Source organism: Dama dama, chromosome 19, assembly GCF_033118175.1.
Source record: "Dama dama isolate Ldn47 chromosome 19, ASM3311817v1, whole genome shotgun sequence".
Lineage (NCBI taxonomy): Eukaryota > Metazoa > Chordata > Mammalia > Artiodactyla > Cervidae > Dama > Dama dama.
Window position 1 is genome coordinate 84769447 of NC_083699.1, and position 13038 is coordinate 84782484.

Sequence of the window (13038 nt, forward strand, 5' to 3'; positions counted from 1 at the left end):
ACTGTAAAGAACATTAATCTCTTTAGAAAAGTTCTTTAGAAAAGGTAAGTAGAGGTGTTGGCCATGTTCTAGTTTCTGCTACTTAAAATTAACTTCTCTATCCTTGTATGAAAGTTCTACTACCTTTGAGTCTCATGACAACCACTTTCAAGATCCACATTTCTCAAACTTTAGGATTGCAACCCATTCACTGGCAGTTAATATAATTTAATGTGTTGAGATCAAAGTTTTAAAAAAAGGAAACAGTAAAAAAGAGTGTATAGCACATAGAATGTTAAGTACTATTTTATATATCAGTCATATGTTCTTGTATTTGTGAGAGAAAATAGTTTTACATTATGAGGAGGGGTCTGAAAATGTGAAAGTCACCTTAGTAGACCTATTGGTTATCTACTGGTATTTTGGTACATTTTGCAGGTGAGTTGCTTTTCTTCTTTATTCCTAATTCTATCATTATTCTTAACTTCTATGTAAATTTTGATGACCTATTTAAAGCTCTGCCTCATTTTAACTCTTGAATTCTATACTTCATTTCCATTGCATTTTAAATCTCACATTCTGTTTTCTGAAATGCCTCAGGAAACTATGTACACACTCATGCACACTCAACATCTAGTTTCCCAAGTTTTTTGTCAAAGCCAGAGTAGATAATACTGATTAGCATCTCTGTTCAGAAAGACGATGGGCAAAGGTTTGCAGCCAGATATAGTCAAACTTTCTAAATCACATATCCTAGGAAAACATCCCTAGACCATCAGTAACATCATTCCAACAGTGACAGGCACAAGTACAGTGCACAACCTGGTATCAAAAATGAAAATTAGCAGCAGAAAATAGAAAAAACAATAGTTTTTTTTTAAATAGGCTACTAAGCCTATGGTGAAATGGAGTTACTATTTAGTGGGTATAGAGTTTCAATATAGGGAAGATTTTGAAAAAGTTCTAGTGATTGAGGGTAGTGCCACCTAGACATCCATGTGAATGTACTTAATGCCGATGAACAAGTACACTTACTAGTAGCTAAAATGGTAAACTGTTTCACCAAAATTTAAAAAAATGCTGAGTAAACTTGAGTTTATGCTTAATATACTTAACCATATCTATAGAATAGGTATAAAAAGTTCACAATTATATTTTTGGCTGATTATACCTTCTATACATATCCTCCCTGTCCCTTTTAGTTCTGAATTCTGGACTTATATATGACATGGCTCCTTCAGCTTTTTATAAGCATTTGTTAATTACATCCAGTATCTATCCAGTTCACTTTTGGTGTTAAATTTTTGATTAAGGTGTATTTGTAAACATTTAATCTCTTTATTTCAACCCTATATGATAACCTGCCTTTTAAATAAAGCATGTTAGTCTACTTACATTTATTGAGATTATAGATGTTGGCATCTGCTTCCCCCATGCTCTACTAATGACAGTTTTTTTTTTTAAAATATGTGCTTCCTGCAGAGTTTTTTTCCTAACTTGTTTTTTCCATCACCATGATCACCAGAATTTTAAAATTTTATTTGCCTTAAGCATAACATCCATATTGTTTAGCTTGATTAACAGACTTATTTGTTCACCAATATTTCTTATATTCCTTATTTTCCTGTTATTGCATCAATTTTTCATTTTGCTAAAAAACTTTCTCAAGTAATACTCTGCATATAGGATACAAAGGTAGTAAATATTTTAACTACATATCCTTTGCTTAGTTCCCCCCTTCATTCTCTGTTTTCTTTAGAGTTTCTACTAGATAACATAATAAACCTTCTTAATCTGTACCCCCTATTTCTTTTTTTTTTTTGTACCCCCTATTTCTTAATTTCTCTCTCATACTTTTAATTTCTTTCCTCCTTTGGAAAAAAATTTTTCCCTCCTGGAAAAAAATCCATTGATCTGTAGTCAATCCTTGGTTATGTCAATTCAGGTCATTTAATGATTCACCTTTTCCCCACATTTTGAAAATCATGTTAATTTCTAAGAACTCTCTTCTTCTTTCATAATTACTTCTTATTGTATTTGGGAGCATTAGTCACAAATTTTCGTATGTCAGGTCTTGCGCTTCTTTTTCATCGTATTTTATTTTCAGGTTTCAGAGTTTCTTGGGTACCAGCATACAAACATATATACATTAATGAGCCCAGACTGAAGAATACTAGTAGCTAGAATGCTTTTCTTGAGTCTGATCACAAGGTCCTAGCTTCCTTGGTTGTAAAGAAAGTGGAAAGGGGGATATATAGTCAGACAGGCTAATTGTAGGTATGCACTTTGTATTTCGAGTGCAGAAGTTCCCTGTTCCTACGGGTACCCATAAATTATTGGGGTATTTATTCATGACTTTGCTTCTCAGCCTAATGTCTATATCCCAATGTCTGGACCAGCATTTCTAAAGTGAGGAATAAGCTCCACTAAAGGGCAGTCACTTAATTATTATTGATAGCTTACTCCTTTCACCAGCCTTTGTTGCTTTCTCTTGTCTTTAACGTATTTCAGATTTCTACTAAAAATGTCTCAAAAATTTTTTCCCTATTTTTGTCTTCTGTGAGGACATGGGTTACTTAACTCCATTGGAATGAATTCATAATCATTTACTTTGCATTGTCCTGTCAACTGGTAATGTCTCATTCATTTTGACATTTTTAGCCTGAGGTTTTCAGTTGGATAAGTTCTTGGCACAATTCAAGGCTTTAAATACTGTGAATCCCCTAGTATTGGCATTTTTAAAGATGATTTTTCTATGCTTTAAATGACAGCATATTAAAATTTAACTCAGGAATGTTGTACTGTTCTGGACATTTTTTGTGTGTATATTCTCAATATAGATGCTAGTGTCTTGGACCATTCCCTCTTTCTGACTGTAGGGTGGTGGCTTAGTAAAATGCATTCTGCTAACACCAATAACCTCTTGTTTCAAACTCAATGTGTACACCAGCAGGGCATTTTTTTATCAAACATTTTAAGTTCACCAGTATTAGCAACAAGAATCAGTACAACATAGTCTGTCAGGAACTGGCTTGACATAATATTCATGATACCATCTTCCTGTCTTGGGGCATCTGTGATGGCCACATAACTTGCTACTCTCAAACCTCTACAAGAATACCAGGTAGACAGATCCATGTTTGAGAGAAAAAAAATTTTTTTATGTGGCCAATAGGGTAAAAGGTTACAATAATCTTTCAGACAATTCATACCAAGGATCTTCTATTATAAGTGAAAGATAAAGCTGGTAAGAAGGAAGATCTTGAGGTATTCTCAATGGCCATAAAAAAGCCCTGGAATTAAAAAGAATCTGGAACCCTAACAATGCAACAAAAATTTACTTTCTAAAAACACTTTTTGGTATCATAATTTTATAAAAACAGCATGAAAATCAGGTTGTGCAATCACTCTTTGTATTCCTTTGAAACTGATGAATAAAAAAGATCGCTCGTTAATAGATAAAGAGTCATTGTACAGCAAAATAATCAGAATTATATTATATACATAAATTAAAATTACATTTTTGTGGGGTGAATTTTACCCTGCTATATCTAAGCATAATTTATTTTATAGAGTTTCCTCTAATCTTGTATACAACAAACTAATTTCATATTCCTGGTGACTTCAATTAAAATTTTCTCAGTCCGTTCCCACTTGTCTTTAATTGGTTTCAAGGTTATTCATAAATATTGTACCTCATGTCAAATAGTTAACTCTTCTGTCAAACAGCTAATACTCTAAAGGAGCTCACAGTATAATGGAATCTTATACTTATTCCTTTTATGAAAAATCATTTACAGTGCAAATAACCATTCTAAATAATTAAGCCTAAATTTGTAAATACTCTTATACTGGGTTTATTCTCTGCTGAAACAGAGTCAGCTTTGGTAATCGTGAAGAACACATTAAAAAAAATAAAACACAAGAAAAAGTTATTCTGGCCGGGGGGGGGGGGGGGGGGGGGCGCGGGGCGGGGCAGATTTCCTGGTTGTTATATTCATAATATATCTGTTAACCATCTGTCTTAAATGACTGCCATAATCAGCCTTATCATTTTAATTGCCTAGAAGTACAGTTACAATACTTCTAGATTGTCCGGAAATGTTCTGGGTTATGATTAACTGCTTTGGAATAATTATTAACAGCATCCTTGTCACTCTGAAAAGCATCAGTTTCAAAAGTTTGTATAGTAAATATCATGGTCACACTACCTACAGGGAAATCTGGACTTACCATACACAAGTACCATTTATCCTAAAATTTGGCATGTACTTCAAACAACAACGACAATCTCAAATACACTAGGTATTTTTTCACTTGAAACCAATGACTGCTAAAAAAGTTGTGATGGCTTAAAAATGCCACTTTGTGGTACAAAGAGAAAGAAAAACTAATTTAGGTAGATCTCTTAATCTTGATTATTTCACCTATAATTCATATATAAAAGAGGAAGACTCTATGGACTGCAAACCTCTTTCAATTCAAATTCAATATTTTACAATTCTATTATTAAAATGTTACTACTTAACATCCTAGGAAATTCCAGGGACAGAGGAGCCTGGAGGGCTACAGTCCATAGGGTTGCAAAGAGTTGGACAGGGCTTAGCAAGTAAAGAACAATATCATCCTAGTAAAACAAGGACTGAACTGAACTGAAATTTACATACTTATAAACTTTCTTATTTGTATATTATACATTTGTATATAAAAGTTGATGTTTAGAATAAAAAAAAACAAAAAAACCCACAAAGGAATAGGAAAGATAATCAGTTCAGTCAATTCTAGGTAACTGATTGATAATTAAACTATAAAAGCTAGACTTATTCTACTTTTATGATTTCTAAGGTTTCTTTCAATTCAACTTTTTATGAGCCTATGACTAAAATATTACTAAAACACACATTATAGCAAAACCAGAGGAATTCAGAGTAAGGTATAATTAGAATCCCACCATATTACAAGAATATAGGCATTTAATAAGCATTCAACTCCAGGTGTATGCTAGTATTACAAAATAAGAGAGATTTTAACAAACAACGCTTCCTGTGAAACAGGAGACCATAAACACCAATATTATGATCATGAATCAACTAGAAACCCTTAAATACGATTTGCAGTTGTTTTTGTAGCTGACAAGAATGTCACAGAAGACAACTGGGAAATATATTTTAATGTTCTTGTAACATTTTAGTAAAGAGCAGCAAACACATAAAATAGCAATACCATTTCAAAATAGAGCAGTAATACACATCACAAACTACTGCTATGAATAGAAGATGAAACTGTAAAACTTAGTACTTATGGCTTTTAATATATCAAAAAAGTAAAGTCCTTGGGCTTTCAAAGATCCAAAACATTTTCTTTCAATTAATAATCAAGTTCAACTAATCTGATCATCATATTCCCCAAACTTTTCAGCAGTTTAATAGTATATGTGTATCTCATCCCTATCAATTTTTGATACTACTGTTACTATTAAAGTCAATATTTTAAATAGGACTTGATTGTTGCAAAATACTTTTAATCTCATTTCTTTAAAACCTAAAGGGTTAAGGGTTTAATTTGAATAGCCTATCACAGGAGTGATATTTACTGAGTATTTAGTGTTTTACCTTAAATATTCACAAGCATCTGTATTTTACTCCATAATAATATCCACACTTGCTTTGTTAAGAAAATAATGCTTTGGACTCTTGCTATCCAAGTGGTTCCTGGACTTCTGGTCCAGAAGCATAAACAAAAAGTAGCATCTCAGATTCCAACTCAAGAGTAACTGAATTAGAACTGGCATTTTAAGAAGATCCCCACAAAATTTGTATACATATTTAATATACTGTTCTCAAACACATCCTTTACATAAATGCAACTCTCCAGTTGGTTTCATTTTGACTGTATTCTTTATCTGTTCCCAACTCACTTAAAAAATATCAGCAATTCCTTCACTTTTCTGGCTCTGCTTTGCCCTAACCCCACTCTTTCCACTAATCCTTATATCTCTCTCTGATCTTAATTTTCTTACAGACTACCCGTTTGTCTCTCAATTCCTCATTCTACAGTTTCTCTAGCACTTTCAAACTTGAGCAGTCATACAGTCCCTTATGTTTCTCTTATTCCTAGACATTCCCATACAAACCAAAAATACTCTTTCCCCAAGTAAAGTTCAGGGTCCTAGATTTCTAGATTTTTGCTACCTTTATTTGTGACTCTGTTCCCACTCATTTCTAAGCCAATAAATTTGTTCATTCAGAGCTCCAGGTGTAAGTCTGCCATCCCCCCATGTTATACCAGCAGTAGGAAATACAGTTTTAACATTAAAGAACATTTAAACGGGCAAATTAAAGTTCACATGTGCAAACAGATTCTGATAGATAATATGTTATGGATGTTAGCTGTTTGATAAACTGACATGGAAATGCTGCATGAGCCTGCACAACTACTAATTTACATTCAAATTCATATTTTTCCTTATCCTTAAATAACTTTCAAACAAGACAGAACCAGTGGTTTTGACAGCTTGAAAATGTTCATATACTGTTTCAATAATATAATTTTTCTTTTTATTTTGGCTATACCACACAGCTTGTAGGATCTTAGTTTCCTGACTAGGGGTCAAACCCGGGCCCTCTGCAGGTAACTCCCTGGTGAACCTCTGGATTACCAGGGAATTCCCTAAATAATATAATTTAAAAGCTACAGGTAAAAAGAAAAGCTACAAGAAAAACAAAAAGCAACAAAAAAAGTATGCTGTATTGCAATGCAGTACTATAAAACTTTAAAAACTGCTAACCTATATTCAGTGTTAATCCATACCTGCATACATATTACCAAAAAAGGCAGAGTACTGATCCCATTATCATGGAATCAAATCTATGGAGGTAAGGAATTTCCTGATGGTCCAATGGTTAGGACATGGGCTTTCACTCAGGGAACTAACATCCCACAAGTTGCACAGCACGGCCAAAAGATTAAAAATATCCATGGAGGCAACTTTGTAAGAAATAGTCTTGTCTTCATTTTATTAAAAAATATCACTAATCACAATATTAAATGACAATTTTACTTAAAATGTAATCTAATACAACAAAATAAAGAGGTATGTTAAAAATTTACCTCACTTTCAAGAAAGAAAAGGACAAGCATCCTAATAAGGTTCCCATTCGGACTGTTTCTCCCCCTTCTCTTTGCTAATGCTTCTTCTGCTTGTGGGTCATGTCTGCTAAACAATCTGGAAATAAGTAACAAAACAAGAATATTACAAATTTACATGGATATGAATTTAAGTCTTCTTCAGTATAGAAATTTCAGTGTTTAAACAACAGACTAAGCGTATGTGCACGTACATTTCGTAAAAAACAAACAAAAAAAAAAACGATCATGGAATTCTGAGTACTCTACAGTTTACTTAACAGATTTTAAAAGATCACAATATTAAATGGTAGGAAAATGCTAAAAAAAGATCATTAGCTTTTTCAAAAGTTCTCCAACTGAGTATTTCCAGGGCAGAGGAATAAAAGATGCTTATGAAGCGAAGCTTTTGTTTGCATAGGAATTGACTCCATTTTCTCAAAGAATAAAAAATAATGGAGGGTTACACTGGTAGATATTTTTAGGAAATGTTAAATTTAAAAAATTTTAGCAAATGTTTCAAACTTAGACAAATACAATACAGATAAAATTACATATATCCAAGGGCTCTTTCTGATTCCAGTGCTGCCATTAATGGCCTCCATTCTATAGATAATGAACCTTTTTAATTTATCTTTTCTTTGAAACTACAGAAGCAATACATTCTTTCTAAAAATACAGAAGCAATAAATTCTTTCTAAAATTCCTTTTGAAAAGTTAAATGGAGACTAACTAGAATATAAAAAAAAAAAAAGAAAGGGAAATTAAGACTACAATATACCCTTGATATTCGCAACAGACAACACCTCAAGATAAGTATGGCAACAGCACTACTCTGTATTAGCCAAGGAGTCCGCCACATCCTACTGTAAAAGCCATGCCTGACAATCCTGGCTTCCTCACTTTCATCAGCAGCATGCCTGCTGGCCAGCTTCCTTCTTACATAAAGATTTTTTTACATAGAAATAGCTCTATCTTGTTTTGAGAGGTATCACTGAGTAAAGAGGGGCTTCCTCAACGGCTCAGCTAGTAAAGAATCCACCTGCAATGCAGTAGACTCAGGAGATCAGGTTCGATTTCTGGATGGGAAAGATCCCCTGGAGGAGGAAACAGAAAACCCCTCCAGTGTTCTTGTCTGGAAAATTTCATGGACAGAGGAACTTGGTAGGCTGCAGCAAAGAGCTGGACACGACTGAGTGGCTAAGCACACTGGATGTGTGGCGGTGCTTCCTTGTGCTTTGCTGACTCCTATGACAGCTGAGCACCCTCAGTCTTAGCCTACTTTGCAGCTGTCCACAGAGAAACAGGTTTAAAAAGAGACAGTGAGACAAATATATAATAGTTACAAGCGAGAGTCACTTTACCACTGAGTAAAGAGCAGTTTGTGATTGCAGCACCAAGATGCTGATGCTAGATGGAGGGCCACGCTTGCTCATTATCAAAGTTAATCACAGTACAACAGTTGCCCAGTGTGTGATTTATATCTGTGCTTAGCATAATCACAAATAATTACAAATCACTACATGTAAAAGACTTCTGGGTTAACCTGTCAAAGTCACTAAGTTAAATCTATGAACAAAAACAAAAACACAGCAAAACATCCCCCTGCCCAAGAATATGCTTATATTTTAAGAATGAATTAATAAATTATAGAATATATATAGTAGAGACCATGATCAAAAACATATTTCATAAGGATGTTTAATTACATCAAAAAACTCTCATTAGCTCTATGCTTTGTCAAAAAATTGGATGAGATTTTGCTTTGAAATTAAACTGTAGCTGCATACATATTTTTATTATCGTTACAGATTACTGATTAAAATAATCCTCCTCCTAATAAGATGAAAGAACCCTGAAAATTTGGGAGGTATTTTGAAGATAATTTTAGATTACCAGTGTTGGGAAGTTAAGATGAGAACACAGAATTTTAAAAGGGAAAACAATTTGATGAAATAAAATATCAATTACTTATGTGAGTCTTTATAAACTTCAAGCACTTTTGCCATCTCCATTTACAAGGAGCTGACTAGCTGAGGACTGTCCTTTTAGATTTTAGATCAAAGGAATACATCACAAGGGACACCTTTCTCAGGGATGTGATTCATGACGTGTATGTAGGCTATAAGAATATTACAGCCCACAGAATTTGCAGTGGCCACTTCTAGCACTATTTTCAGTCACTCTTTCTTTTACTAACTATAAAACAACAAAACAAAAACAGAAAAGTGGAACTTGTTTCAAAGAGAATTAACTCACTTTTTGTGAAGGAATTCTCCAGCTGCCACAGCAACAGGGCGATGTGCTGAGTACACTAAATGGTAAACATTTTCACAGTCTTCATTGGAAAGAGCTTCTTCACTTCCACTGAAAAATTCAGAAAAGTAAAACTGAGCCAAAACAAATGTTTACTGCCAGTTCTACCTTTATCAAAATTTTGTACGGTTCTTTATAAACGCTCAAGGTATACTTATTTTATTTTACCACTCTTTTTAGTTGAGTTTGAAAATAATATTTTTCTTTAACTATGAAGGGCACTTCAATTGTTATATAAAATTCAGAAAATACAGATAAAACAAGAAAATAAAAGGTCCACATTTCTTCCCATACACACTTATAGACAACGACTCTTAATACCTTGGGATATATATTAGCCCAATTCAGCTCAGTTTCTTTAAATGTCCATAAGTTTTTTTGTTAACAGACATTAGTCATATATTCACCTGTTTCATAGTTAAATTGTTACTGTGCTATGTCACTATTGCCAGAATTGTCTATTTTATAGTTTATCACAATACTTACAATACTAGTCTTCTTTCTACATAAAATGGATTTACTAGTCATAATCACTCCTTTACTAATGCAAATTTGCCGTCTTTCTTTTCACGTAGTCTTAAAGTTTCAACCTTTTATTGGTTTGCTGGGATGTATCTTTAAGTATGTTTTTTCCCAAAGAGGGAATATCTATTTCCTGACTATTAACATGGTTAAAAACATCTGAAAGGATTAAAGATTAATGACTAGATGGGGTACAGAGTGTTTGGGCTGTACAGGTTCTTGACAAGATGTAGCAGTATAAACTCTTTCCACAGAATTCAATTCTGGAGATGCCTCAGAGACTAGGAGATTGAGGGATCTGTCAAATGAATATAAATTAGAATCACCTTTGCAGCAAAATAATGTAGTTGCATCATAGTATAAGGGAGAAACTTTAGTTCTGAATGAAAAAGACCTGGATATCAATAATGGGAGACAGATTAGAAGCAGTTTAATTTTAAAGTTCACTCTTTTCCCCTCTCAACAAGGCCTAAGTTTTAACCACTTAATTATATGTATATAAATCAGCTCAATAAACTAATACCCTCAGGATGAAGTTAAACTCATAGGAAAAAAAAATTAACAAGATTTCTCAGTAATCCAAGTTCATAATGGAAAGGAAATAATCTACACCAAAAGAAGAATAAACAGATGGACAGAAAAAGCATTTAAAGATAGTACAACAGGATGTTAAAGGTGACTTTAACTTGTTATTTTGAGGAAGTTTTGGTAGACATCTCACAAGCCAAGAAAAACAAGGTCAGATTATTTCTTGCAGTGCTTTAAGAGACTGGAGAGTTAGTTTGTGAACCTCACCAAATAAGTAGAAATCAGGAGACAGAGCAATATAATGAGTAGAAGTTCATACTTCCTCCAAGTTTCCTTTAGGCCAGACATGAAAAATAGGCCAGTCTGGATAGTTTTAAAAGACATCTTGACCAACAAGGCCATATACAGGGCAAGTGACTCAAAGAGAGGAGCCAAAAGCCAGGTGCTGAATCACAAAGTCAACAGCCACAGGAAGCATCATCCACGGTGGGGAACCACTGTCACAAACACCCAAAGCGGGCACAAGACAGGAGGGAAAGGGGCAGGACACAAACGCTAGATAATGATGACGGGGAGCACCTGCTGGCATGCTGGACAGGCTGGAGCCAGCTGAAACCAAGGTGGCTTTGAGAATAGTACAGTTATTGACCTTTAGCTCATAATACCTTCACCGAAATACTAAAAAGCACTCCTTTCACACCATGTCAGTTCTGAAAAGGACCACAGAAGGCCAAAAAGAGTAGGAAGTAGCCCAATTCTTGGGAAATCCCCACCCTTCGCCAAAATAGCAAGAATATTTCTCCTACTCATTAGCCTATGAAATCACTTAACCCAAAAAAAGTACGTCCCCATGCCCCTGGGCCTGTTTCACTTTCCCAGAGGGACCCTGTGTCCTGGGGTGGCTCTTGCCTTCTGAGACAGACCACATTCTGTCGATGGAAAGTGTATCACTAAATAAACTTGCTTTCCCTTTACTATGGTTCCTTCCTGAATTCCTCCTGTGGGTTGCCAACGACCCTCACTTGGAGGTCCATCCTAAGGACTTCTGTGGGTCTCAGGATGACATCTCCCTCTCCTGCAACAGGGAGAGCTCTCTGAGGAGTCCAGAAAAGGACCAAAGTTATCTAATGAATGAGATCACCTGACACAGTTGGAGGGACGTAACTGTACCTTTTATATATGTTCTGCCCTTATTTCCTCTAACAAAAACACAGAAAAGAATCTTAAAAATAGACTTTTGAAACTAGCCAAACTACTTTCTAAATTCAGGATGAAAGTATGATTTTTTTTTTTTTTTGCCAAACAAGGTATCAGATAGTTTGAAAAACACTCTTTAAGGAAGTAAACTAGCCAGAAAATATAATATTGGAGGAGCCTATGAAAGACTGCCGTAAATAAGGCAGAGCGCCAAAGAATTGATGCCTTCGAACTCTGGTGCTGGAGAAGACTCCTGAAAGTCCCTTGGACAATAAGGAGATCAAACCAGTCAATCTTAAGGGAAATCAACCCTGAATACTTGTTGGAAAGACTGATGCTGAAGCTCAGAATAGTGAAAGTCGCTCAGTCATGTCTAACTCTTTGGGACCCCATGGATGATACAGTCCATGGAATTCAACCAGGCCAGAAAACTGGAGTGGGTAGCCTTTCCCTTCTCCTGGGAATCTTTCCAACCCAGGGATAGAACCTAGGTCTCCACACTGCAGGCAGATTATTTCCCAGCTGAGCCACAAAGGAAGCCCAAAAATACTGAAGTGAGTAGCCTATCCCTTCTCCAGGGGATCTTGCCAACCCAGGAATCAAACTGGGGTCTCCTGCACTGCAAGCAGATTCTTTACCAACTGAGCTATCAGGGAAGCTGAAGTTGACGCTCCAGTATTTTGGTCATCTGATGTGAACAGCCGACTCACTGGAAAAGTCCCTGACGCAGGGAAACACTGAGAGCAGAAGAGGGCGTCAGAGGATGAGATGGCTGGATGGCATCACTGACCCAATGGACATGAACTGGGCAAACCTTGGGAAATGGTGAGGGACAGGTAGGCCTGGAGTGCTGCACTCCATGGGGTCACAAAGAGAGGGGCATGACTGGGCGACTGAAAAACAACAACAACAAATGAGAGAAGTACTCTTCCTTGAAGGTAAGGGAGGAAGTACTGAAAATATCAAAGCAGGTAACACTTGCCGAGATGAGCAAGCATTGAAACTAAAACCAAGAAAAAGGGTAAAAAAGTAATCCTTAACAACAGATTTTAAACTCTAGACAATTTCAATGAAAAAGATGAGTGGGTGGAATGAGGTTATTTTATGTTCAAGAGAAAGACATTGACAAGCTTGTAAAATTCACATGTAGATTATAATCTACTTGTCATAGTAGTCATATTCTTCATAAATGACAAAGAAGAAAGAAATATAACAAAAAAGTGAATACTATCAGAAGATGTACGAATCATGAGTAGAGAGGTACTGATCTATATACTCTGAAGTATATCAAACAAGTGTGTAAGAAAAGATAAGATAGTAGTTGAAGATTCTAACACATCTTTCTGAAAAAATAGGCAAAAAAAAGTAAAG

General features: G+C 35.1%; 1 protein-coding gene across 2 annotated transcripts in view; it reads right to left on the minus strand.

The window, feature by feature from the left end:
• Positions 1 to 13038, minus strand: part of STAG1 (STAG1 cohesin complex component) — a 504547-nt gene that overhangs the window by 86066 nt on the left and 405443 nt on the right. For both annotated transcript variants that reach the window (XM_061167656.1, XM_061167655.1), the window contains 2 exons: positions 9364 to 9471; positions 7090 to 7204 (listed from right to left, as the gene is read on the minus strand). In XM_061167656.1, the coding sequence (XP_061023639.1) occupies positions 7090 to 7204; positions 9364 to 9471 (223 nt within the window). The remainder of the gene's footprint in view (positions 1 to 7089; positions 7205 to 9363; positions 9472 to 13038) is intronic.